The sequence below is a fragment of the Lepus europaeus genome, chromosome 2 (genome assembly GCF_033115175.1).
Source record: "Lepus europaeus isolate LE1 chromosome 2, mLepTim1.pri, whole genome shotgun sequence".
Taxonomy (NCBI): domain Eukaryota; kingdom Metazoa; phylum Chordata; class Mammalia; order Lagomorpha; family Leporidae; genus Lepus; species Lepus europaeus.
The window spans coordinates 169,650,306-169,677,977 of NC_084828.1; the positions used below are offsets into that span (position 1 = coordinate 169,650,306).

At 53.3% G+C, this 27,672-nt stretch overlaps 1 protein-coding gene across 1 annotated transcript in view; it reads right to left on the reverse strand.

The window, feature by feature from the left end:
- Positions 1-994: 994 nt before the first annotated feature.
- The window catches only part of SUSD5 (sushi domain containing 5), a 45,405-nt gene continuing 18,727 nt past the window's right edge, over positions 995-27,672 (reverse strand). The window contains exons 4-5 of the mRNA XM_062182606.1: positions 12,270-12,458; positions 995-2,160 (exon numbers count right to left, since the gene is read on the reverse strand). Of these exons, the coding sequence (XP_062038590.1) occupies positions 995-2,160; positions 12,270-12,458 (1,355 nt within the window). The remainder of the gene's footprint in view (positions 2,161-12,269; positions 12,459-27,672) is intronic.

Sequence of the window (27,672 nt, forward strand, 5' to 3'; positions counted from 1 at the left end):
GTCCGTGCTGCTGGGCTAAGGCCCACGCTTTGAGAAACGGTCACCGTCGACACCTGCCGAGCCACCACAAGCTGCTCTGGATGCTGTGAGACGGGCTGCTCATTCGCCAGGACGGACTGTGTCCACGACCCCTGCGCTCAGCGATCAGCTCCCCACCGAATCAGCTCCACTCCTGCTTCACTCCTCTGCTCTTCGGTCCAGCGGGCCCCTGTCCTCAGTATCCCACTCTCCGGCCCTCCTGAGACACGTGCTTCCTCCCATGCCATCCCCTCTTCCCGGAGTTCAGAAAAACGGTTAATCCTGAGAGGAAACCAAGGGCCGAGTTTTGTTGGTCCTGGCAAACATTCCAAGACATTCCAGGCAGAGTCTGGTCAATACAATGAGGCCACTGCTTCCGAGAGGAAGTGGTGCTTACGGTACACAGTTCACCTTGTTTTTAAAGGACGACGGGCTGTCCCACAGAGCGGAGCGGCCACGTGGGTGGACGTCTCTCCTCTCCTCACCCCCCCCCGGCAAAACATCAGCCTTGAAATTCTCTCCAGTTTCAAACCAAAAACAACCGCACCATTCCAGACCGGGTCTTGGTCCTTGGCTCATTTACCGTCAGCAACATCTCAATAAAAGGAAATAACCCATTTTCTTTGGCTCCTGCTCACCACAAGGAGACATCTCTGTCCTAAATAACGCTGCTCTCAAATGCGTGGTTTATCAAATTCATTTCACAGCACGGGGTGAAGGTTTTGTTTTTGGAAAAAAGGAGGAGAGGATGATAGTATATAAAGCAGGGTTGTGACTTCTGACCTCACATTGGATTCAGAGCCCAAGCACGGAGTCTGGGATTAGTGCAATCTGTTCCAGGGCAGATGGTGGAGGAGACCCGGATGTGTGCCAGCCACCTCCCAGCCTGCAAAGCGAAGACCTGAGGAAAAGAGCACGCGCCCCCACCCCACCAGCCCACCCGTGTCCGGTCGCCGGCGCTGCCTCGCCGTTCGAGCTACACCTTCTCCATCTCGATCTGCTGGTGGTAGTGCCGGGCGTGCCGCTGGCCCCCGTTCAGCTTGTATACAGAGCTCTTGTGCTGGCACCTGCGGTAGCCCCACACCGCCCCCACGCCAGCCAGGACCAGCAGCAGGCACAGCACAGTGACCACGGTGGCGGTCACGGGGCCCCTGCCCAGGCTGGGACACTTGTCCCCCACACATGGCTCCAAGCTTGGCAGCAGCGCCTCCTGGCTTGCACCCGGCCTGGGATGCTCCTGGCCCAGGAAGTCCTCGGACAGCAGGTATGGGAAGCTGTCCTGGACCCCAGGGGCGCTGGTGTCCCCCGGAGGCCGTGTGGCGGCCACGCTGGGGGAGGCCGTGCGGACATGTGTCTGGCGGGTAGCAGTCATCCTCACCGGCTCCAGGGTAGCACTGGTGAGGTCAGAGGGTTGAGTGGCCAGGGGGGACTGCTCAGTGGTCACTCTCCAAGGGGCAGTGGACCCGGTCACGTCGCCATGCCCGCTGCGGGCACTCTCAGTGTCAGACACATTTAGGGGGGTGACAGCCGAACCCTCCAGGCCCAGGATGGAAGTCGGGGCGATGCCCCCAGCCCGTGTCGCGGGCTGCGTGGCTCCCACCAGCTCGGGCTGGTCAGGGGGGAGGACACCGTCATCCGGCCCCATCGACCCGTCCCCAGGGTCCCCCTCCTCCTCCTCCTCCTCCTCGCCCTTCCCCCACGCCCCATCCGTCACGGGGTAGCCATCTAACCAGGACCCGTCGCTGCTGCTCACCATCGGGTCCCCCGGCCGGCGGCCCTCCCCGCCCAGGCGGGCCACCTTGGCCTCCCGCAGGCCCGGGGCCAGTTTGGCACCGCTGTGGTTGTCCCCGGCCGCCAGCCGCTTCTCGCTGTCGCCGCCCGCCTCCTCTTCCAGCTCAGGCTCCTGGAAGGCCGGGAGCAAGAACAAGTCCTTGCGGCTAAGTCGGGGCCCCAGCCAGTGGGGGGGCGCGCCTGGGCTTGGCCCCGGGACCTCCTCTCGCGCTGCGGGAGCAGACACCCCGCGGACCTCCTCCGCTTCTCCCTCAGCCGCCGCTTCTCCCTCAGCCGCCACGCGCTCCCGGGCCGCCACGGGCCTGTCACCCGGGAAGTTGTCTTCGTAGTCGATGTGCGCCTGGGCCTCCTCTGCAGGGGAACAGGGAGAGCCCCGCTGAGTCCAAAGCCCAGAGCCAGTTTCCGCGGTGTGGGGAGCGACCGCCTCAGGCGCCGGTTCGAGGCCCGGCTGCTCCACGTCTGGGCCTGCTCCCTGCGAACGTGCCCGGGGCCAGCCGGGAAAGATGGCCGCCCCCGCGAGAGACCCGGATGGAGCTCTGGCTCCTGGCCTCAGCCTGGCCCAGCGCGGGAGTGCTGGGACTGGATTGGTGGACAACTGGGTTATCACCACAAGCCCCTAGAGAAAGCCCCAGAGTTCTTGCTCTCTCTCTCTCTCTTTTTTTTTTTTTTTTAAGAATTATTTTATTTATTTGAAAGGCAGAGTTACGCAGAGGTAGAGCCAGAGAGAGAGAGAGAGAGAGAGGTCTTCCATCTGATGGTTCACTCCCCAAATGACCACAACGGCCAGAGCTGCGCCGATCCGAAGCCAGGAGCCAGGAGCTTCTTCTGGATCTCCCACATGGGTGCAGGGGCCCTACTTGGACCATCTTCCACTGCTTTCCCAGGCCACAGCAGAGAGCTGGATCAGAAAAGGAGTAGCTGGGACTCGAACTGGCGTCCCTATGGGATGCCGGCACTGCAGGCTGAACCCCAGAGTTCTAAATACCAGTTTTAAAATCCTTTCTGGGGACCAGCGCTGTACTGCAGTGAGTTAAAGCCCTGGCCTGCAGTGCTGGCATCCCATATGGGCGCTGGTTCTAGTCCCAGCTGCTCCTCTACCAATCCCACTCTCTGCTGTGGCCTGTGATAGCAGTAGAAGATGGCCCAAGTCTGTGGGCCCCTGTACCTGTGTGGGAGACCCAGAGGAAGTTCCTCATTCTTGGCTTCAGATTGGTGCAGCTCCAGCCATTGCGGCCATCTGGGGAGTGAACCAGTGGATGGAAGACCTCTCTCTCTGCCTCTACCTCTCTGTAACTCTGTCTTTCAAATAAATAAATAAATCTTAAAAAAAAAATCCTTTCTGATCTGCTCCTAAAATTTAAGCCCATTCACGTGTGTCTTCTGTCAAAAAATGGAAAACAGTGGATGAAGAGCAAACGCTGTTGAAAAATGTCAATTGCACACAGGTTTTATGCTCAGAAAAGGACAGCCCAGTTATTAGTTCAGCGCATTCTCTCCCCTTTGTTCCAGGAAAATCTGGCACAGAATTTGGCTACTGACGTGCAAGGGTAAAGAAAAAATTCAAAATCTGGGCAGAGGAGGCAAACCAGACCTAAGCACAAAAATTAAATCCAGCTTGCTTGCTTTCTCAATAGGAGAAAGCACCAATAGGCATAATATGTGAGTGGAGGAAAATGTAATCCAACAATGTTGTGCTTTGTCAAGATGTCACACAAGGAGACAGCACTGTGGCGCAGTGGGTTAAGCCACCACCTGTCACACTGGCACCCCATATGGGCACCAGTTCAAGTCCTGGCTGCTCCACTTCCCATCCAGCTCCCTGCTTCTGTAGCTGAGAAGACACATAACGATGATGGCTCAAGTACTTGAGTTCCTGCCACCCAGGTGGAAGACCCGGATGGAGTTGTTGGCTCCTGGCTTCAGCCTGGCCCAGACCTGTCTGTTGTTTTAAAATAAATATTGTTTTAAAATAAAACAAAATATTTATTAAAAAATAAAATATTTTAAAAAGAAAAAATTTTAAAGATTTATTTATTTATTTGAAAGGCAAGGTGACAGAGAAAGAGGGAAAGACAGACAGACAGACAGAGAGAGAGAGAGAGAGATCTTCCATCCATGGGTTTACTCCCTTAAATGGCTGCAATGGCCAGGGCTGGTCCAGGCTGAAGCCAGGAGTCCAGAGCTCCGTCTGGGTCTCCTATGTCGGTGATAGGGGCCCAAATACTTGGGCCATCATCTGCTGTTTTCCCAGGTGCATTAGCAGGGAGCTAGATCAGAAGTGGAGCAGCCGGGACTCAAACCAACGCTCTGATTTGGGAATGCAGGGTTGCAGGTGGAAGAATGTCCAGTGCTACGGGTACTGTGTGTGTGCTGCTCACAGAGCTGGTCATCACCTGGAATTTACAGTCCAGACGGTCAGTTAGCTTCGTCACCAGAAAGTCACCCTCTACCTGTGGTACTAGTCAATAGACAATTGACTACCAAGTACTTCCAGTACTGGTCTCTCAATTGAAAACTACTGCTTTGCTAATGAGTACCCTGAAAATGGATTTCTACAGGCAAAACACATGCCTATTAGCTACCATGATAAATATTAGAAACAGGCTGTCATTGGAAAAATGAAAGGTATATATGACGTTGGATTAGCTGAAAATATGTTAGAGATGCTTCACACCTTTATACGGACAAGGTCAAACCAACCTGGACCTTGATGGTGCTTGAGACGTGAACCCTAATGATCTCAGTGTGAGATCAATAAGCTGCACCCCCAGGACAGTGGGAGCGATGGGAACAGCGTCCACCTAGAACAGAGGTCATTGCTGTCACCTCGCACTGACCACACCCACCCAGCTCCCACTACTCTGCCTGCCCAACTAGCCCAGGAACTCCCTGAGGACAAGGACACGTCCCCTCTGCCTTTGCGTCCCCAGGACCCTGCATGGTGCGTGGCATGTAGTACACACCCCTTGAATGTCTGGTGAGTGAGGGCAGAGGTGAACCCGTGAGTGGTGGAAGACAGTGTTTAGAAAGCTTGACTCAGCCCGGAGGCCCAGCAGCCAGGGCAGAGCGCGATCAATGACCCGGGAGTTCTATGTCTGCAAATTCTTCCTCCGGGGGACGCAGCCCATGACCTTGAAGTAGGCCATGAGGTCCAGAGGCACCTGGAAGGCGGGCCTGTCCCTTCTGGTGTGGGGAACCCCAGCTTAGCGTACACAACCTCAGAGCTGAGAATGCAGAAGAGGGCAGCCCACTCTGCCCGAGATGGGGTCTGCTTAGCCCTGGGCCCCTGTGGTCAGCCTGAGCTGTGTGTGTGTGTGTGTGTGTGTGTGAGAGAGAGAGAGAGAGAGAGAGAGAGAGAGAGAGAGAGAGAGTTCTGCCCCCAGAGCTCTCTGAGGCGAGGGCACCCCTGGAGGGGAGCCCAGGGCCCTGAGCCTAGCTCTTCTGTCTCCCCATGGGTTCACAGGTCAAGGTCCTGGCTCTCAGGACCAGAGTCTCGCTCTGCCACTGTCTCCCCCAAAACCTTAAACAAAGGTGAGGACGACGAGCGTTTCCAAACAGCCTACTCGGGACGAAGCACCCCGGGCTCGTTTCCCGCCTCCCTGAGTTCGCGATTCACTGAATTCCGCCGGAGATGGCCAGGTGTTCCTTCTTGCACCTTCCCTGGCTTCCCGAGTCTGGGCCCTCTGACTCAGACCACGTGGCCAGCCTGCTCGCCCGTCCCCTCCTCCAGGCCCTGTGCAAACCCCTGCCAACACAGCAGGGGCCTTCTGAATCCTACAAGCCATCTAAGGCATGTCAGTTTGGTAAGTTCGCCTGGCAAAACCTGGGCCATTCGGTGTAAAGTCAGAGTTAACTGCTGCTTTCGGAAACCAGAGGAGCACAGACGGCTGAGTCAGGAGCAGGAGGCGATGGCTGGCTGTGCACCGCCTGGTCTCTACCAGGAGGACGTGGTGGGGGCGCTGAGGTGCCAGGGCCCAGGACCCTGGGGTGTTCCCAGTGCTGCCGCTGGCCACCTCTTTCGCATATTGTTGCATTTCTAGAAGCCCGCACATACTTTCTTTTTTTTTTTTCCCCCTCTGGTCTTGGTTACACAGCCTTTAAAAATAGCTTTTTAAAAAAAGACAACCAGACAAGCCAGAAATAACCGTGCGCGAAGCGCAGCCCTGAACAAATATGGCAACGCTGATGAGGAAATGCTAAATTCGGTCTTGGGCGCCTGCTGGACTTGTTGAAGGAAATTCAGTTCAAAAGATGGGGAGAAACAGAAATGGAAGTTAAAGTAGGAAGACAAAAGCAAGCTGAGAGAGAGAGCGAGCAAGCCCAGGGAACTTCCTGAAAGAACAGTTTGAAAAGGGGTCTGTGCACTGCCCTGGTGTGTTCTCTACAGATGGGATGCCAGGGTTGGGAGCAATGCTCCTGGGTTTAAGCCCTGGCTCTGCTGCTTTTTGGGTGGGTGACAAGGCGAGCCAATGACCCTTTCTCTCCCTCTGTTGTCCCATCTGTAAAAGGGACCTAGCCATTTCTACTCCCAGACTTGCAAAGATTGCAGGACACGAAGCAGGAGCACAGGAGGAACCTTGGGGATGACAGAAATGCTCTGTGTTTTTGGTTCCCATGGTGGTATACACCTGTGACAGCTCAGATGACTTATATTTTATTTTAAAAGATTTATTGTAGGGGCCAGGACTGTGCGTAGCGGGTAAAGCCGCTGCCTGCAGTGCCAGCATCCCATATGGGTGCCGGTTGTAGTCCACTTCCGATCCAGCTCCCTGCCATGGCCTGGGAAAGCAGTGCAAGATGGCCTGCACCATGCGAGAGACCCAGGGCAAGCTCCTGGCTCCTGGCTCCTGGCTTCAGATCGGCGCAGCTCTGGCTGTGGTGGGCGATCTGGGGAGCAAACCAATGGATGGAAGACCTCTTTCTCTCTCTCTGCCTTTCAAATAAATAAATAAATATTTTTTAAAAAAGATTTATATATTTGAAAGGCAGTGTGACAGAGAAGGAGAGAAACAGGGAAAGAGAGAGAGAAGGAGAAGGAGAAGGAGAGGGAGAGAGATAGGGAGAGAGAGTTTTCCATCTGCTGGTTTACTCCCCCAAATGGCTGCAAGAACCAGGGCTAAGCCAGGCCAAATCAAGGAGCCAGGAGCCCCATCCAGATCTCCCATGTGGATTTTAGGGACCCAAGCACTTGGGCCATCTTCCACTGCTCTCCCAGGTGCATTAGCAGGGAGCTGGATCACAAGAAGAGCAGCCAGGACTTGAACGAGCAAACATATAGAATGCTGGCATCACAAGCGGTGTCTTAACACAACGCCATTTCCCCCTATTTTATATTTTAAATTTGTACTATTTATTATATGCAAAGCAAAACTCAATAGAGTTGTTTAAAAAGCAATGCCCATGGGGCTGGTGCTGTGGCGCAGTGGGTAAAGCCACCGCCTGCAGTGCCTGCATTGCATATGGGCACCAGTTCAAGTCCTGGCTGCTCCACTTCCGATCCAGCTCTCTGCTGTGGCCTGGGAAAATAGCAGAAGATGGCCCAAGTCCTTGGGCCCCTGCACCCACGTGGGAGACCCAGAAGAAGCTCCTGGCTCCTGGCTTTGGATCGGCACAGCTCCAGCCGTTGCAGCCATTTGAGGAGTGAGCCGGAAGGACAACCTCTCCCTCTGTGTCTCCACCCAAACTAAAACCAATTCTCTCTCAGTAGAGACAGGGAGCAGGTCTTTGGCTGGCAGCAGCTCTTCTCTCAGCGCCTGCGGGCGACAAGTGTTCCAAGAGGAAGACGAGCAAGTGATGGAGGAAGAATCTGAGCTGCATCCCCTGCACTGTGTGTCTTCTGTCTTCTTGCCCCCAGCTCTTCTCTGCCACCCCACCCACCAGACAGGATCTTGGGCCACACCCGGGACCAGGAGAAGTGCTGAAGTCGGGAGGGAGCAGAGGTGTGAAATGGTGTGAGGAGAGGAGAGGAGAGCCAGCGTGGCCAACACTGGGACCAGGTGGCGGGGGTGGCCCCCTGGAGGCCGGGAGGTCAGAGACTCTTCGCAGGGAATGGCATCCGCGACCAGTCACAGCAAGGCCACAGGTACCACGGATCCACCAGGAACTGGGACGCGAGCGGATCACCACCTCTCAGCCCGCTGCAGACTACAAGAGCCTTCACCGCGGCTGCCTTGGGGAGCCCGGGGGGCTTAAGCACGAGCTGTCCGAGCTGTCCGGCTCCTTGCTCTGTGCTTTGCAATAAGCGTCTACTTCCTTCCACCACCCCGACATCAGTGATTGGCTTTCTGTGGGTCAGGCAAGAGGACCCAGGTTTGGGGGCTCTACAGCAACTTTGGGGTGAAGCTCTACCTTCATGGCTTCCCCAGGCCTCACTGCCGTGGGTGGCGCATCCCGCACTCCCCACGGACACGCTAAGACTACCAGGCCCCCGGAAGCTCCTGCGCGCTGTGGAGCTAATGGCCACTTTTCAGCTTTCATTAACTTGATTTCTGAGCACGTCTCTCTGGAAACGCACGCTCTTTAAAATGTCACCTGCGCCACCTCACTTTCCAGCCTCCTCTTCTACTTCATCCCCTGCTTTTCGGTCTCCTTCGAGGCTCCCAGTTCACCAGCGTTTCCTTTAGGGTGGGGACATGTCCTGCCACAGCACCTGGCTGCCGTAGGATGATGGGATGTGGGTGAGTGCATGGCCAGCCGGCCCATCAGCTCTCACAAACAGGAGGAGTATCCCAGCCCACGGGGTGCCAATGCCAACCTCGTCTCACCCACCCCCCACAAGCGCTTTTTGAAGCAGTGCCCGGATCAAAAAAGTGATGTTCTGGGCTGACACTGTGGTGTGGCGAGTACAGCTGCTGCCTGCAACGCTGGCATCCCATAGGGGAAGCTGGTTCATGGCCCAGCCGCTCCACTTCTGATCCAGCTCCCTGCTAATGGCCTGGGAAAAGCAGTGGAAGATGGCCCAAGTGCTTGGTCCCCTGCACTCACATGGGAGACCAGATGAAGCTCCTGGCTTCGATTTGGCCCCACCCTGGCCATGGCAGCCATCTGGGGAGTGAACCTGTGGATGAAAGATCTCTCTCTCTCTCTCTCTTTCTCTCTCTCTCTGTAACTGACTTTCCAAAATAAATTTAAAACATTTTTTTAAGAAAAGTTGATGTTCGCTGGAAAAAAATAAATGTGCAAACTATAGTGAAATATCTGATGAAAATATTCCTCTAACACACACACACACAGATATTTCTTATAAGGATACAGATACTTCAAGTGTTAAACCTACGGAGCAATGAAAACTGTAACAGTTTGTACCCAGCCAAGTGTAGAAACCAGAGTTGCTGCCCAGCGGCTGAGAGCTCTCCCAAGTCTGCACTGCGGTGAGAAAATAAACAGCCTTGCAGACGCACAAAACCTGCATTTAGTTCTCGCTCTCCGCTCTCCTCTCCGGGGGCCGATCAACAAGGCAGCTGACCGGCGGGCGTGGCTCACCGGACGGTGCCACCTCAGTGCCTTAGCATCTCCGGGTGAGGAGGGGAGCGCGGGTCCGTTTGGGGGCTGTGGAGTCAACACAACAGGGAGCTCAGTTCTTACGCCTGGCTCTGTCGGGCAGAACTCCTGCCTGGCACAAAGCAATAGCGAGGGAGAGAGACAAGGGGCCGGAAGGTGCTTCTCCTGCTCCTCCTGCTGTGTAACTTTTTGTTACTAGTATGCAACAAGGTATACCGATACAGGGAGAGGCAGTTTTGTAGGAGTCTCGCAGGGGAAGTTTGTGTTATTTAATCTAAAAAAAGGGGACGGGATGGGGGTGCAGCAGTGCCAGCCCGCTCCCTGGGCTGCCTGTGTCCCGAGGAAGAGTGAGTCCTGGCTACTGTGCCTCTGATTCTTGCTTCCTGGTGCTGCACATCCTGGGAGGCAGCAGGTGATGGCCACATCCTGGGAGGCAGCAGGTGACGGCTCCAGCACCGGGGTTTGTGCCACCCACAGGGGAGACCTGCTTTCCCAGGCCATAGCAGAGAGCTGGATTGGAAGAGGAGCAACCGGGACTAGAACTGGCGCCCATATGGGATGCTGGTACCGCAGGAGGCAGCTTTACCCGCTACACCACAGCACCGGCCCCCTATTTTATTTTTACATTCATTTTTATTGCATTTTACAAAAGTGTCAGTCTGCTCTGATGACTAAGAAAAGTCTAATAGTCCACATGAGCCTGAAAAGTAGTAAAATAGATCTGAAAAACTCCTATTTATTAAAAAACATTCTAAGACTGATAAACTAAGTCACAGAATGGGAGAAAATACTTGCAACACACACACTAGTTAAGAAGAAGTTCTATAACGTAAATAATCGGTTCAAATCAATTTTTAAAAGGGCAAAATCCTTGAACAGACATTTCCCATAAGGAAATTCTAGTGCCTGACGGACAAGTGTAAGTGCTCAACTTCACCCTCAGCAGAGGTATGAAGATTAGAACTCCAGTCACTAGACTGGCAGTCCTAAGGGTTGGTGAGGGAGCTGAACCTGCACAGCTGGTGGGGAAGTGCACTGAGCAAAAATCCTTTAGAAAACTCTTTGCTTAGAAAGCTAAGCACGGCCAGTGCCGTGGCTCACTAGGCTAATCCTCTGCCTGCGGCGCCGGCACACCGGGTTCTAGTCCTGGTTGGGGCACCGATTCTGTCCCGGTTGCCCCTCTTCCAGGCCAGCTCTCTGCTGTGGCCTGGGAAGGCAGTGGAGGATGGCCCAAGTGCTTGGGCCCTGCACCGCATGGGAGACCAGGAGGAAGCACCTGGTTCCTGGCTTCGGATCGGTGCAGCGTGCCAGCCGTAGTGGCCACTTGGGGGGTTGAACCAATGGAAAAAGGAAGACCTTTCTCTCTGTCTCTCTCTCACTAACTCTGTCCAAAAAAAAAAAAAAAGAAAAAAAAAAAAAAAGAAAAAAAGCAAGCACACACACCCTGGAGGCACAACTGCACTCCTAGCACCCCACAGAAATGGGCACACAGGGGACCCAGACCATCATGGTGGCCTCATGTGTGACAACCCCGCGCGGGAGCGAGCCACATGGCCCACCGTCAGACTGGACTAACGACAGTGGTGCTTTCACAGCAAACCGCAGCAACCCGGCGCCTGACTCACAGCCACGGTAGCTCCCAGCTGTCCTAAGAATGGAGTCCTGCCGGCGCCGCGGCTCACTAGGCTAATCCTCCGCCTTGCGGCGCCGGCACACCGGGTTCTAGTCCCGGTCGGGGCACCGATCCTGTCCCGGTTGCCCCTCTTCCAGGCCAGCTCTCTGCTGTGGCCAGGGAGTGCAGTGGAGGATGGCCCAAGTGCTTGGGCCCTGCACCCCATGGGAGACCAGGATAAGCACCTGGCTCCTGCCATCGGATCAGCGCAGTGCGCCGGCCGCAGCGTGCCTACCGCGGCGGCCATTGGAGGGTGAACCAACGGCAAAAGGAAGACCTTTCTCTCTGTCTCTCTCTCACTGTCCACTCTGCCTGTCAAAAAAAAAAAAAAAAAAAGAAGAATGGAGTCTTGGAGTCACCACTCTGTGGGACCACCCAGATGTCAGGGGGACCACAGGGAGCCTCCGGCTGAGTCTGAGGCACAGGAGCCCTAAGCCAAGGTTGGCGACGGAGCTGCCAAGCCCCACACCAGGGGCAGTGCCCCCCCTGGGGGTGGGGAGGCCAGGCCTGGCTGTGGTTGAAGACACCACCGCCCAGGAGAGTCGGGGCGGGGCGGAGTGCTGCGGATACCCGGGCCCTCCAAGAACGTGATGCTGCCAGAACTGGAAATCAGATTAACCGAGCGTTCGCCACGACTGCCCTTGGAGTTTCGAGAAAATATTCAGACTCACAGGAGTGTCCCAGGCCACACCCGGCACTAGGAAGGGTCCCGGCGGGGGACACAGCACAGGGCAGGCGGGGAGAGCAGTCCTCCCTCGGTCCACATGGCTATCCCAGGGTTAGTCTGCTCGCCTGCCCATCTGGCTCCGGCCTCCCACGACTGTGCAAGGAGACAGGGCTGGCAGGCGTGCATGAGACCCACCTGGGTCCCAAGTCCCACGCCCACTCTTCCACCAACCCCACAGAACAGCTCTCAAGGTCCCCACAAGGGTCAAGTGCAGAGAGAAGATTGGGCAGCCCAGCGAGGCCCAGAGCTGGCGGCCTCTGATGTATTCGCCATGGTCCTCACAGTCAGGAGAGGGTCATTTTTACCACAAGCCCTGCTGCTTGGTGCCCACGGCTTGCGGTCCACCTTGTCCAGCTTTCCAGGGAGACGAGCTAGAAAGCCAACCCAAGGTCAATGCCATTGCAAGGGGGCGAGGAGGGTTTGGTAAGGACGAGCAAGGGCTGGGTCACGGTGGTGCTGCAGGTGGGAAACAGGTGGGAACGGCTCTTTGCAGAGGGGCATGGCCGGGTGGCCCTGCGGAGGGGGAGGCGGTGGCGGCAGCAGCCGGCCCGGGGCACTTACCCTTACCACAGGCCTGCACCAGGCCGTACCACTCCCCGCAGCTGTTACACAGCAGGGTGAAGGCGGTCTCTCGCTGGCCGGTGGCCGAGCCCGGGGCACACACGTACAGCAACTCATCCCCCATCTCCAAGCCGGTGCGGCCCTGCAGGACGGTGTGCGGGAACGAAGGCGGGTCTCCGCACGGCTTCTCTGGGGAGAGGGGACCACGGTCAGCTCGGCCAAGGGGTGCCCAGCCTGGGAGAAAGCGATCAGGTCTCCCCTGCCACTCCCCGCCACCCCCGGCCTGCACCCCGAACCGTGGTCACAGGGGCCGCTTCTGGGTCACCCTGGTGACTCGGGGCCTGGCAGAACGCCGGGCACAGCTGAGGCACAGAGAAGTCAAATGGGGGAGAAAGTGTCACCGTGCTGTCATCCTAAACGGCCAGGCAACAGCCCTGGGAAGAGCCAGAGACCCGTGGCTGGCGGCGGACGCCTTATTTAGGGAAATAAACACGTAGGTGTCCCAGGTCTGAAGCTAGTGTATTAGGCTACAGAGGGCAGCACAAGGGCCTCCCCTCTGCCCATCTCAACCCCGACCAACTCGGTTACCAGTGGGTATGTACAAAAGACGCACGCACACACACACACAGGTACAAGCGGTCTTCAGAGGTCGTTCATCCACTGGTTCACTCCCCAAATGTCTACAACAGCTGAGGCTGGGCTCGGCTGGAGCCAGGAGCCAGGAACTCCAACTGGGTCTCCCACATGGCTGTCAGGGACCCAAGTACTCGAGCCCTCATCGGCTGCCTCCCAAGAGCGTGGGAAGCAGAAGTGGGACTCAGTCCCAGCCGGTTCAGTAAGGGATGCGGGTGTCCCAAGCGGCAGCTTAAACTTCTATGCTGTAAGGCTCACCTGCAAACTTATTTTTGTTTCTGGGGCAGGGCATTGGACGTAGTGGGTAAAGCCGCCGCCTACAACACCAGCATCCCATATGGGTTCAGGTTCATGTCCGGCTGCTCCATTTCCAACCCTGCTCCATGCTAATGGCCTAGGAAAAGCAGTGGAAAATGGTCCAAGCGCTTGGACCCCTACCACGCATGTGGAAGCCCTGGAAGAAGCTCCTGGCTTTGGATTGGCCCAGCGCGAGGGCATTGCAGCCATCTGGGGAGTGAACCAGTGGACAGACGATCTCTCTCTCTCTCTCTCTCTCTCTCTCTCTCCTTTCTCTGTAACCCTGGCAAATAAGTAAAAATTTTTAAAAATCTGTTGGCGCATATGCTCATATATAAATATATAGATCTATTCTGTGTGGCATTTTAAACATAAATGGGGTTACATTCTGAGGTCCTCAGAAAGTTCATGGAGAGTGTGTATTATGACAAAAACTACTGGGTCCGGTGCTGCAGTGCAGTGGGTTAAGCCACAGCCTGTGATGCTGGCATCCAATACGGGCACTGGTTCAAGTCCCGGCTACTCCACTTCTGATCCAGGTCTCTGCTGTGGCCTGGGAAAGCAGTGGAAGATGGCCCAAGTTAGGGGCCCCTGCACCCACGTGGGGGACCCGGATGAAACTCTTGGCTCAGCCTGGCTCAGCACTGACAGTTGTGGTCATGTGAACAGTGAATCAGTGGATGGGAGACCTCTCTCTCTCTCTCTCTAACTCTGACTTTAAATAAATAAATATTTAAAATAAAATAAAAGCAAAAAACTATGCATGCATTTCAAAATAGTTTTGTCCCAAGACAAACATCTCTCATTTTCATTTTTCCATCAACGGTCTGAAGTGTCGTGGTATTATTGAGTATTCAGCCCAGTCTCTGACAAGGGCCCCCTTGGCTGTGTTGCCACCTGGCAGAGCAACACGCAGGGAGCTGGCTGTGTGCAGACGGCCGAGCAGAGCACGTGGACCGGCCTCCGTTGATAAGGACTGCCCTTGTGAGAACTCACACAGTCAGATCAGCGTTACCCCTTCCAAGGGCGGACGCCCAGGACCTGTTCCCGCGCATCAGGCTCTCAGGCCCCACCTCTTAAAGGTCCACATTACTGCCCAACAATGAGGACAAAGCCTCCAGCACAGGGCAGGTGGGGGCAGCGCAGTGAAACCTATCCACACCATAGCACAGCATCTGGCGTGCTAATTTGCACTCTCCTAAAGACACACGATGTTGAACATCTCAGATGCGTACTGGCCGTCTGTATTGTCTTTATCTGCTGGGGGCTGTTCTCCCATTTTAATCAGGTTCTGTGATTCACTGCTGTTGGGTTGTAAGAGTTTCCCGCTTATTTTGTGTAACATCCTTTAGTAGACGGTGACTGTGCTGGTTTGTCCTACCACGCTCTTGACGCCGTCTTTTGAAAAGAAGAATGTTGTTGGCTGTAAAGATGTCTAGCTCAGGGCCAGTGTTGAGGCACAGCAGGTTAAGCTGTAGCCTGTAATGCCGGCATCTGCTTCAAGTCCTGGCTGCTCTACTTCCAATCCAGCTCCCTGCTAATGTCCCTGGAAAAGCACAAGAAGATGATCTAAGTGCTTGGGCCCCCGCTACCCATGTGGCATGCCTGAATGAAGCTCCTGGTTCCTGGCTTCAGCCTGGCCCAGCCCTAACCATTGCAGCCGTCTGGGGAGTGAACCAGCAGATGGAAGACCCCTCTCTATTTCTCCCCTTCTCTGGAACTCTGCCTTTCAAATAAATAAGTAAATAAATATGGGGCCGGTGCCATGGCTCACTTGGTTAATCCTCTGCCTGCGGTGCTGGCCTCCCCTATGGGCGCTGGGTTCTAGTCCCGGCTGCTCCTATTCCAGTCCAGCTCTCTGCTGTGGCCCGGGAGTGCAGTGGAGGATGGCCCAGGTGCTTGGGCCCTGCACCTGCACGGGAGACCAGGAGGAAGCACCTGGGTCCTGACTTCAGATCGGCGTAGCTCCAGCCATAGCGGCTATTTGGGGGGTGAACCAACAGAAGGAAGACCTTTATCTCTGTCTCTCTCTCTCACTGTCTAACTCTATCTGTCAAATAAAAAAAAGTTTTAAAAAAATTAATAAACAAGTCTTTTTTTAAAAAAAGATGTCTAGCTTATCAATTCCTTCTTTCCAAAACTATTTATTTACTTATTTCAAAGGCAAAGCAACAGAGACAGAGAGAATGGAACTCAAACAGGCACTGTAATGTGGGATGTGGTGTTGTAAGCAGCGGTTTAACCTACTCTGACACAACACGTGCCCCTAGTTGTTCTTTTAAATCACAGAGACCATGATCTAGTCACACTTTCTCTGTTTAAGATTTATTTATTTCGGGGCTGGCGCTGTGGCGCAGTGGGTTAACGTCCTGCGGCGCCGGCATCCCATGTGGGCGCCAATTCTGGTCCCGGCCGCTCCTCTTCCAATCCAGCTCTCTGCTGTGGCCCGGGAGTGCAGTAGAGGATGGCCCAGGTCCTTGGGCCCTTGCACCCATGTGGGAGACCTGAATGAAGCTCCTGGCTCCTGGCTTTGAATTGGTGCAGCTCCAGCCATTGCATCTGGTTGGAGAGTAAACCAGCAAATGGAAGACCTCTCTCTCTCTCTGCCTCTCCTTTCTCTCTGTATAACTCTGACTTTCAAATGAGTAAATAAATCTTAAAAAAAAAAAAAAGTGGGGGGGGGCACTGTGGCATAGCAGGTAAAACCCACTACCTGCAGTGCCGGTAGCCCATATGGGTGCCGCTTTGTGTCCTGGCTGCTCCACTTCCGATCCAGCTCTCTGCTATGGTCTGGGAAGGCAGTAGAAGATGGCCCATGTTCGTGGGCCCCTGCACCCACATGGGAGACCAGGAAGAAGCTCCTGGCTCCTGGCTTCGGATCGGTGCAGCTTCGGCCGTTGTGGCCAATTGAGGAGTGAACCAGCGGATGGAAGACCTCTCTCTGTCTCTCTGCCTCTCCTTCTCTCTCTGTGTAACTCTGACTTTCAAGTAAATAAATAAATCTTAAAAAGAGAGAGAGAGAAAGAGAGAACCACTGAACAGAAGCTCACGCTCTCTCCCTCCCTCTACCCCTTATGGGGCCAGCATCATATCATGATCCAACATTTGCTGAAATGTTAAGTGGCCTGTGACTGCATTTTGTTGAAGACTTGGCACCCATGTTACTGAGGTACATTGATTGGTACTTCCTTTATTGTAGTGTCTTCATCTAGTTTTGGTATTGGGGAAATACAGGCCTCATAAAATGATTCAGGAAGTATTTCTTCCACCCGAATCTCTGGAAAAGATTAGAAAATTGGTAAAATTTCTTCATTTAATGTTCGGTAGAATCAACCCATGAACCCACATGGGCTTGGTGGTGTTTTGGAAGATTACTAACGATCTATTCAATTTATTTAACAGGTATAGGCCTCTCAGATGGCCCGATTCCTCTGTGTGAGTTTTGGCAGACTGCATCTTTCAAGGGATTGGCTGGCTACCGGAGTTATCAATTTTGTGGGCGTGGGGCCAGCACTGTAGCACTGCAGGTTAAGCCACCATGTGTGAACCTGGCATCCTATCTGAGTGCCCGCTGGGTCCTGGCTGCTCCACTTCTGATCTGGTTTCCTGCTAATGTGCTTTTTTTTTTTTAAGATTTATTTTATTTATTTGAAAGAGTGACAGAGAGAGGCAGAGACAGAGAGAGAGGTCTTTCACCCATTGGTTCAATCCAGATGGCTGCAATGGCTGGAGCTGTGCCGATCTGAAGCCAGGAGCCAGGAGCTTCTTCCAGGTCTCCCACGTGAGTGCAGGGGCCCAAGGACTTGGGCCATCCCCCACTGCGTTCCCAGGCCATAGCAGAGAGCTGGATCGGAAGAGGAGCAGCCGGGACTAGAACTGGCGCCCACATGGGATGCCGGCACTTCAGGTCAGGGCTTTAACCCGCTGCACCACAGAGCTGGCCCCTGCTTTTGAAGGCAGCATGGCAGGACCCACATGCTTGGGCCTCTGCTACCACGTGAGAACCCGGATGGCGTTCCTAGGTTCTAGGTAGCCTGGCCCAGCCCTGGTGTTGCAGTCATCTGGGAAGGAACCAGTGGATGGAAGACCTCTCTAACTCCCTTCTCTTTCAAATAAATGATATATCAATCTTTTAAAACTTCATCAACATGGAGTTATTCATAATATTCTTTTACTACCCATTTATGTTCCTGGGATCTGTAGTGATTTCTCCTCTTCCACTCCTGAGAGTAATTTGCATCTTTTTTTCTTAATTAGCCTGGCTAGAGGTTTGTCAACATTATTTAACTTTTTCAAAGAACTAGATGTTCATTTGTTGATATCTTATATTGTTTTCCCAATTTCGGTTTCACTGTTTCTTGCCCTAGTTTTTTTTTTTTTCCTCTGCTTGCTTTGGATTTGATTTGATTTGCTCATCTTTGAAGCTCAGATTGATTCCAGATTTTGCTTCTAATACATACTTTCAATGCTGTAAATTTCCAAGTACTGCTTCCCACAAATCTTCAAAAGTTGTATTTTATTCTCATTTAAATTTCTCTTAAACTTTCTTCTTGGAATCCTGTGCTATGTAGAAGTGTGTCGTTCAGTCTCTGAGTACCTTGGGATTTCCGACTACTTCTGTTATTGGTTTCTAGTTTAACTCTACTGTGGTCGAAGCCTCCTATCTCAGGTCCGCTCGTGTGTGTGCTAGGACCGAGAAGTTGGTCTGTCTTGGTGGTCGGTCCACGGGAGCCTGAGAGAATGTGCCGTCTGCTGCTGTTGGATGAGGCTGTCGCTGCCGGTCTTGCCATCCAGTTGGTCGACGGTGCTGCTGGGTTCCATCTCCGTCCTTACTGATCTGCCTGCTCCATCTGTCCATTCCTGACGGGGGTGCTAGAGTCTCCAGCCACAACGACGGGGTCTTACAGGGGTGTCCACTGGGACGCTCCCGTTAGGCACATACGCAGAAAGGGTCCTTACGTCTGCACTCCTGCCCTCTGTCGTCCTACATGCGACCCTTTCTCCCTGACTTCTCTTGCTCTGAAGCCAGCTCTGCCCGAACACAACATCACTATTCCCGTTTTCTTATCACTGCCACCTCCGTCCCTTTACTTGTAATCTATGTGGGTCTTTATGTTTAAAGTGTTTTTTTTTTTTTTTTTGGACAGGCAGAGTGGACAGTGAGAGAGAGACAGAGAGAAAGGTCTTCCTTTGCCGTTGGTTCACCCTCCAATGGCCGCCGCGGTAGGCGCGCTGCGGCCGGTGCACTGTGCTGATCCGATGGCAGGAGCCAGGTGCTTCTCCTGGTCTCCCATGGGGTGCAGGGCCCAAGCACTTGGGCCATCCTCCACTGCACTCCCTGGCCACAGCAGAGAGCTGGCCTGGAAGAGGGGCAACCGGGACAGGATCGGTGCCCTGACCGGGACTAGAACCCGGTGTGCTGGCGCCACAAGGCAGAGGATTAGCCTAGTGAGCCGCGGTGCCGGCTAAAGTGTTTTAAAAAAAAATCTATTATTTGATGGCTGGTGCCGTGGTTCACTAGGCTAATCCTCCGCCTGCGGCGCCGGCACCCTGGGTTCTAGTCCCGGTTGGGGCGCCGGATTCTGTCCTGGTTGCCCCTCTTCCAGTCCAGCTCTCTGCTAGCCCGGGAGTGCAGTGGAGGATGGCCCAAGTGCTTGGGCCCTGCACCTGCATGGGAGACCAGGAGGAAGCACCTGGCTCCTGTCTTCGGATCAGCGCGGTGCACCGGCTGCAGCGGCCATTGCGGGGTGAACCAACGGAAAAGGAAGACCTTTCTCTCTGTCTCTCTCTCTCTCTCACTGTCCACTCTGCCTGTCTAAAATAAAAAAAAAATTTTTAGAAATTTAAAAAATCTATTATTTGAAAGGTACACACACACACACACACCACTCACACACACATACACACACACAGAGAGAGAGAGAGAGAGAGAGAGGTCTTCCATTCACTGGCTGACTCCCCAAATGGCTGCAGCAGCCAGGGCCGGGCCGGGCCAAAGACAGGAGTCAGGAGCCTGGAACTCCATCCTGGTCTCCCGTGGGGGCAGCAGGGTTTCAACCGTTTGAGCCGTCATCCGCTGCTTCTCCGAGCATAGCAGGGGGCTGGCTCAGAAGCAGAGCAGCTGAACTGGAGGCCTCCAAGCAGCAGCGTCATCTGCTGCTACACAGTGCGGGGCCCTGCCTCTCATGGTTTAAAGGGAAAAACTTCAGATTTTGTTTTCTCTCCTTAGCGTATCCATTATAAGTTCTCTCTTTAACCTTTCTTAGAGGTATTATTTTTTTGGACAGAGTTAGACAGTGAGAGAGAGACAGAGAGAAAGGTCTTCCTTTTTCCATTGGTTCACCCCCCAAGTGGCTGCTATGGCTGGCGCGCTGCGCCGATCCGAAGCCAGGAGCCAGGTGCTTCCTCCTGGTCTTCCATGCAGGTGCAGGGCCCAAGCACTTGGGCCATCCTCCACTGCACTCCCTGGCCACAGCAGAGAGCTGGCCTGGAAGAGGGGCAACCGGGACAGAATCCGGCGCCCCGACCGGGACTAGAACCCCATGTGCCGGCACCGCAGGTGGAGAATTAGCCTAGTGAGCTGCAGTGCCGGCCGGCCCTTTCTTAGAGTTTGTAATATACATCTACAACTGTCCCGAGCCCACTCCCATGTAACACTACACTGCTGCGCAGGTGCTGCAAGTACTTTCTAATACAAAGGATGCCAAATGCCCCCTCTTGTTCCTGTGTCATTGCTGCCATTCACTAACCTGTTCACAAGCATCTATGTGTGTGTGTGTGTTGCTGATTTTATGATAAGAACTGGTCTGCTAAATAAGTGAACAATATGAAAAACAGAAGTCTAATTTTACTAATTCATTTCCTCTCCTTACACGGATCTGAGTTTCTGAACTGTATCATTTACTCTCTTGAAGAACTTTTTTTTTTAGATTTACTTATTCATTAGAAAGTCAGAGTTACAGAGACAGAGACAGACAGACGGATAGACACACAGAGAGAGCGAAGTCTTTCACCTGCTGGTTCACTCCCCAGATAGCTGCAATGGCCAGTGCTGGGCCAAGCCAAAGCCAGGAGCCAGGAGCTTCATCCTGGTCTCCCACAAGGGTAGCAGGGTACAAACACTTGTGCCTTCTTCCGCTGCTTTCCCAGGTACATCAGCAGGGAGCTGGACCAGAAGCGGAGCAGCCGGGACTACAACTGGTGCCCACATGGGATGCTGGCTTTGCAAGTGGCAATTGTGGCTGTGCCACAGCACCAGCCCCCAGGAACTTCTTTAAGAACTCCTTGCAAGGCCAGGGTCCAGGCTCCAGTGTCCCCCTCTTTGTGTTTGTCCGAGAAAGCTGTCCCCTTCACTTCTGAAGCCTACTGCATCAGGTACACGGATCTGGGTGTTTCTCTCAAGTCTTTAACTCTTTCTCTATACTCTCTTTTTACTTGCATAGTTTCTGAGGAGAAATCAGATTTAATTCTTAACTTTGCTCCTCATCAGATAATATTCCCTGTAGGGTCTTTCAAGATTTTTCTTTCTTTGATCTTCTGTAGTTTGCAAATGACATGCCTGGGTGTGGTTTTGTAATTGGGCAGGGTAGATTTATTCTGCTTGATTTCTCTGAGCTTCCTGGATTGGTAGCTGTTGTCAGAGATTAACTTGGCACAAAGACTCCATTCGTTGTTGTTTCAAACATTGCTTCAACTTTTTCTTTTCCCTCTGCTATCCCCACATGCAGAGTTATACAAATCTTGGATATTTGGTTCTATTAAGTTTTATTCATTTATTTTAAAGGCAGAGTTACAGAGAGAGAGAGAGAGAGAGAGAGAGAGGGAGAAAGAGAGAGAGAGAGAGAGACAGAGAGATCTTCTATTTGCTGGTTCACTCCCCAAATGGCAGTAACAGCTGGGCTGGGCCAGGCCAAAGCCAGGAGCCTGGAGCTCCATCCGGGTCTCCCACGTGGGTGGCAGGGGCCTGATCATCCCAGGGATCTTCCATCTCCATCCCAGGCAGGTTAGCCAGGAGCTGGGTGGGAAGTGGAGCAACAGGGATTCAAACTGGTGCTCCTGTGTGGATGCTGGTATTGCAGGTACTGGCTTCATCGGCTGCTCCACGACTCCTGCCCCGGCTGTGGTTTTTTCCCAGTCTTTCTTCCCCTTTGTCTATCCCTGTGCTCCTGGCTTTGGCCTGGCTATTGTGGGCATTTGGAGAGGGAGCCAGCAGACGCAAGGTCTCTGCTTCTCTGCCTTTTAAATAAATGAATCTTAACAAAGACACACACACAGAGACACACACACACATACACATACACACCAGCGCACACACACACACATACACACATGCATACACAGAAACACACACAGACATAGACACACACACATATACACATGGACACACGGACACACACATTCACACACACCAACGCACACCAAGACACACACACATACACACATGCATACACAGAAACACACACAGACATAGACACACACACATATACACATGGACACACGGACACACACATTCACACACACCAACGCACACCAAGACACACACACATACACACATGCATACACAGAAACACACATAGACATAGACAAACACATATACACATGGACACACACGGACACACACACATGGACACACACACCAATGCACACACACATACACACATGCATACACAGAAACACACACATAGATACACACATATACACATGGACACACACACACACATGGACACACACACCAATGCACACACAGACACACACATATACACACATACACGGACACACACACAGACACACACACATGGACACACACACCAACGCACACACAGACACACACGGACATGCACACATACACACAAACACACACATGGACACACACACATATACACATGACACACACAGACACACGGACACACACGGACACACATACACACATGGATACACACATATACATATGACATACACGGACACATAGACACACACATGGACACACACATATACACATGACACACACAGACACACTGATGCACACACACACACGGACACACACATATACACATGACACACACAAACACTGACGCACACACACGCACGGACACACACATACACACATATACACATGACACACACAGACACACACAGACACACACATATACACATGACACACATGGACACACACTGACGCACACACTTACACGCACGGACACACACATACACACATATACACATGACACACACGGACACACACATATACACATGACACACACGGACACACACACACACACTGATGCACACACACACAGAGCTGTGCTAGAGCTCCTGACTTAGCAGTTGAGGCCCGAGAATCTGCACAGCTCCCAGGCGCTGCTGATGCTGCCGGTACCAGAGCTGTTTTGGATAAGCAGTTGTCTAGGTAAAAGCCCGCCCTCAGCATCAGCCAAAACCAGGGCAGGCGTCCGGCTCAGCTGTTGGGAGGCCGCCTCGGACGCCCACCGGCCACCCACACCACTGCCTCCTTCCAGTCCCGGCTCCGTTTCTCCTGCCAGTGCGCACCCTGGGGGCAGCAGGCACTGACTCAACCACGTCGGTCCCTCCGCTCACTTGGGAGACCTGGACTGCACACCTGGCTTCTGGCTCCAGCCTGGCCCAGCCCCTGCCGTCACAGGCATCTGGAGAATTAATCAGCGGAAGGAAGCTCTCTCGTGCTCGCTCGCTCTCTGCCATTCACATAAATCAGTAAATTTAGAAAATCTCTAACAAAAACAGGCAACATGAACACAAGGCGATGCGAATCCGAGCAGAGGTGGCCCCTGGATCTGGTGGAGCAGGGAGGGGCAGCCAGAGCCAGGAATTAAACCCGGACTCCGATGCGGATGCAGGCGGCTGGACCTCCAGGCTGCACGCCCCTCCTTCCGGAACTTTTGACGGAAACGGAGCTGGGGATGTGGGAGATCAAGGGACGCGAGGACAGTAGGGGACGTGTGGAGTGTGGAGGGCCCAAAGCAGCAGCCATCAGTAGCTGTCTCTAGGGAACTCAGGGCTCTTCGGGGAGATCTATGCCGGAGATATGATTTGGGATTGATGGGCATTTAGATGAAAATTGAAGCCTCTGGGGTATTGAGTATGGGCGAATGAGGGCCGAGGGCAAAGTCCTAAGTCTAAAAAACCAAAGAGTTCATAAAGGACATTACTATGGCCAGACACAGAAAACCACAGTGGGGCCGGTGCTGTGGTGTAGCAGGTAAGGCCGCCGCCTGCAGTGCCGGCATCTCTTATGGGCGCCGGTTCGTGTCCCAGCTGCTCCACTTCCAATCCAGCTCTCTGCTATCTCCTGGGAAAGCCGTGGAAGACGACACAAGTTCTTGGGCCCCTGCACCTGCATGGGAGACCTGGAAGAAGCTCCTGGCTCCTGGCTTTGGATCAGCCCAGCTCAGGCAGTTGCAGCCATCTGGGGAGTGAACCAGCGGATGGAAGACCTCTCTGTCTCTCTCTTCCTCTGCCTCTCTGTACCTCTCTCTTTCAAATAAATAAATACATCTTATATTAAAAAAAAGAAAACCATGAAACTACCAGGATGTCTAATAATGAGAGAATGTTGAATCTATGGTAATCCACACTACGGATTATTAAAATAGCCATTAAAGTCACCCAACGTTGCTTTCATGATTAAGTGAGGTGATAAAAGCAGTAACACTCTGGAGAAATACAATTTTGCAACCATAACATGTTGTAAATTTGCTCAATTTTTTTTTCTTGTCCTCTCTCATTTTTAAATGTTAGCAACCACTGAATTTTAAAAATTAATTTTAAATTTTACATTTAATTTTATTTGAGGGGAGAGAGATCTTCCATCTGCTGGTTCACTCCCCAAATGCCAGCAACAGCTGGAGCTGGGCCAGGCTGAATCCAGAAGCCAGGAGCTCCACCTGTCTCCCATGCCTTGTTCCGTTTTCTTAAGGTATTGTTTATAGAAATAAAATGTGCCATCTTCAACGCACAGCTTCGTAAATTCTGGTGAACGTCTACCACTGCATCAAGCGCAGAACAGCTCTCCGAAACCATCTCACTGGCCGCTGGCCCGGACGCCCTCCCTACCCCATCCCACCCAGGTCTGCTCTCTGTCCCCGGGATTTCTGGTTTTTCTAGAATTTCATTCGAATGGAATATAGTATGGATCTTGTGTGTCTGGCTTGCTTCGCTTAGCTGTTTCTGCCAAGTGCACCACAGCTGAGCTCTGATGAACTTTCTTGTCGTTGGCAGGGGGCTCGGAGCCCTCTGCAGGGAGGACCAGGCTGGTGGTTCTCCATCTACCGGACCACACCACCAGCAGCTGCAGCTGCCTTCAGGAAAATGTCCCAAAGGCACAATGTCCTGGCCAAGAACCCTGCAATCTGTTTCCGTTTCTCCTTAAAATTCTGTTCAATTTCTCACCCCTGCATTTCAGCTCTTCTTCTCCCAGCCTCCCCAGCGCCATCTTGGAGTGTTCTCCCCTCACCTGGAACCAGGTAGGCGCACTATTTCTCAAACACACCAAGCTCTGCTTGGCCCACTGTTCAACACAGTCACCCAGCCTGGTCCCTTCTCCTGGACGCATACACCCAGGCCTGGAGATGGGGGAATCTACAGAGATGTGGTGCGGTCCACAGGAAGAGAGATAGGGAGACGCGGCCACGCTTCACCCACTTCGAGGACAATGGACTCTTAGACATGGGCTCCAGGAATGTGAACACGGGGCACCCAAAATGTTGAAGGAAGCCTAGTTCTTTTTTTCCCTAAGATTTATTTATTAATTTATTTGAAAGGTAGAGTTACAGAGAGTGAGAGAAAGAGACAGAGTGAAAGGTCTTCCTTCCATTGGTTTGCTCCCAAAGTGGCTGTAACGGCCGGAGCTATGCCGATCCGAAGCCAGGAGCCAGGTGCTTCCTCCTGGTCTCCCATGCGGGTGCAGGGCCCAAGCACCTGGGCCATCCTCCACTGCACTCCCGGGCCACAGCAGAGAGCTGGCCTGGAAGAGGAGCAACCGGGACTAGAACCCGGCGCCCATATGGGATGCCGGCACTGCAGGCAGAGGATTAGTCTAGTGCACCACGGCGCAGGCCCCAGAAGGAAGCCTAGTTCTAAGCGCAGACGCTGGCTGCAGTAACAACCACATCACGAGTGAGCCCACCTCCCTCTTTGGGATGCTTGGGTCCAACTCCCCATTCCGGCTCCTGAGCCCAGCTTTCTGCTGGTGCAGAGCCTGGGAGGCAGGGATGCAGGCTTGGGTTCCTGCCATCCATGTGTGTGTGTGTGTGGGGGGGGGGGTCTGGACTGAGTTCCTGACCCCAGCTTCAACTCCAACACCGGCCATTGTGAGCACCGGGGAGTGAACCAGAAGGTGAGACCCCTCTCTCTGTCTTTGCCTCTCTAATGAATGAATTTTCAAAAAGAACACCTACGTAAAAGATGAAAGAGTGAGAACAGATATTCAGAGAGATTTTAAAGTTAAATAAGAAATGTACAGGGCATGACACTGTGGTGTAGTAAGTAAAGCCACTGCCTGCAGTGCTGGCATCCCATATGGGTGCTGGTTCAAGTCCCTGTTGCTCCACTTCCGATTGAGTTTTCTGTTGTAGCCTGGGAAAGCAGTAGAAGATGGCCCAAGTGCTTGGGCCCCTGCACTCATGTGGGAGACCCAGCAGAAGCTCCTGGCTCCTGGCTTTGGATCGGTGCAGCTCTGGCCATTGTGGTCATCTGGGGAGTGGACCAGCAGACAGAGGACCACCCCTTCCCCCTGCCACTGCCTGTCTGTAACTCTGCCTTTCAAGTAAATAAATCAATCTTAAAAAAAAAAAAAGGAATATACAATAAAAAAATCCAAGCATACATAAAGCACACAGCATGAACTATCACTGTCTTCCTTTAGTTTTATACGGCTCCTTTTCTAGGGTGTATTGACTTCAGATGTCTGTCTTCCAAGGGGAGAATTTCACATACACAAATACATTTAAAAAACAAACACAGGGCCTGCGCCGTGGCTCAACAGGCTAATCCTCTGCCTGCGGCGCCGTAACCCCGGGTTCTAGTCCCGGTTGGGGCGCTGGATTCTGTCCCGGTTGCTCTTCTTCCAGTCCAGCTCTCTGCTGTGGCCCAGGAAGGCAGTGGAGGATGGCCCAAGTGCTTGGGCCCTGCACCTGCATGGGAGACCAGGAGGAGCACCTGGCTCCTGGCTTCGGATCGGCGCAGCGCTGGCCGTAGTGGCCACTTGGGGGGTGAACCAACGGAAAAGGAAGACCTTTCTCTCTGTCTCTCTCTCTCACTGTCTAACTCTACCTGTCAAAAAATAATAATAAAAATAAAAAAAAAACAAAAAATAAAAAAAAAAAACCTAACACAGGTTCTGAGATCCGGGTACGAAGCCCTGGGTGACGTCCCTTGTCGTGGCTGTCACTCGGCTGTACACAGAGCGGTTATGTGACCCTCGGTGTTGTAGGATGAAACCTAATTCCCGTGGGACCCTGTGTGGGCTGGGAGCTTCCAGAGGTGACTGGGACCTGAGGACTCTGCTCGCTCTCCTGCCCTCCTGCCTTGCGCCACGCGCTGATGAAGCAAGTGGGCCCTCTCCAGGTGCCAGCGCCTTCATGCTGGCCCTCCAAGCCTCCAGAGTCGTGACTCAGTGACTGCCTGACCCAGCCTCGGGTCATAAATTGGAACAAGACAGGCCCTCACAAGTGGCCCAGTGCCCTCGTGACAGAGACCTCGAGACCTCCTGTCCCTTCAGCCGTATGAAGTCACAACAAGAAGACGGTTACTGCCGTGGTGCCGCAATGGGGGAGTGCTGGGGGTGAGCATAGGCAGCCCCAAAGTCAAGGCCAGTGTGGCGACCCCGGCCCACCGCAGGGCTGCACCGGCCGTGGCCCCGCCCGGCCCCTCCAGCTTAGCGTCACGTGTCGGTTCCCTGGGCCTCCGCGTTCTTCTGTTTCTGGGAGATAATTTTTGTCTGTCATTGCAAGAGGAGTACGTGGAGCATTTGACTATTTTTGAAATTTAAGTTTCTATGTAGTTTCAGAGTTAAAGAAAAATTATAAAAGTAAGGAAGCCCCGTATATCCTTTGGCCAAGTTTTCTTTTCTTTTCTTTTCTTTTCTTTTTTCTTCTTCTTCTTCTTTTTTTTGACTGGCAGAGTGGACAGTGAGAGAGAGAGAGACAGAATGAAAGGTCTTCCTTCCGTTGGTTCACCTCCCAATGGCCTCTGTGGCCGGCGCTGCGCTAATCCAAAGCCAGGAGCCAGGTGCTTCTCCTGGTCTCCATGCAGGTGCAGGGCCCAAGCACCTGGGCCATCCTCCACTGCCTTCCTGGGCCACAGCAGAGAGCTGGTCTGGAAGAGGAGCAACTGGGACAGAACCAGTGCCCCAACTGGGACTAGAACCCGGGGTGCCAGCGCCGCAGGTGGAGGATTAGCCTAGTGAGCCGAGGCGCCGGCCAGGTTTTCTGATGTGTTT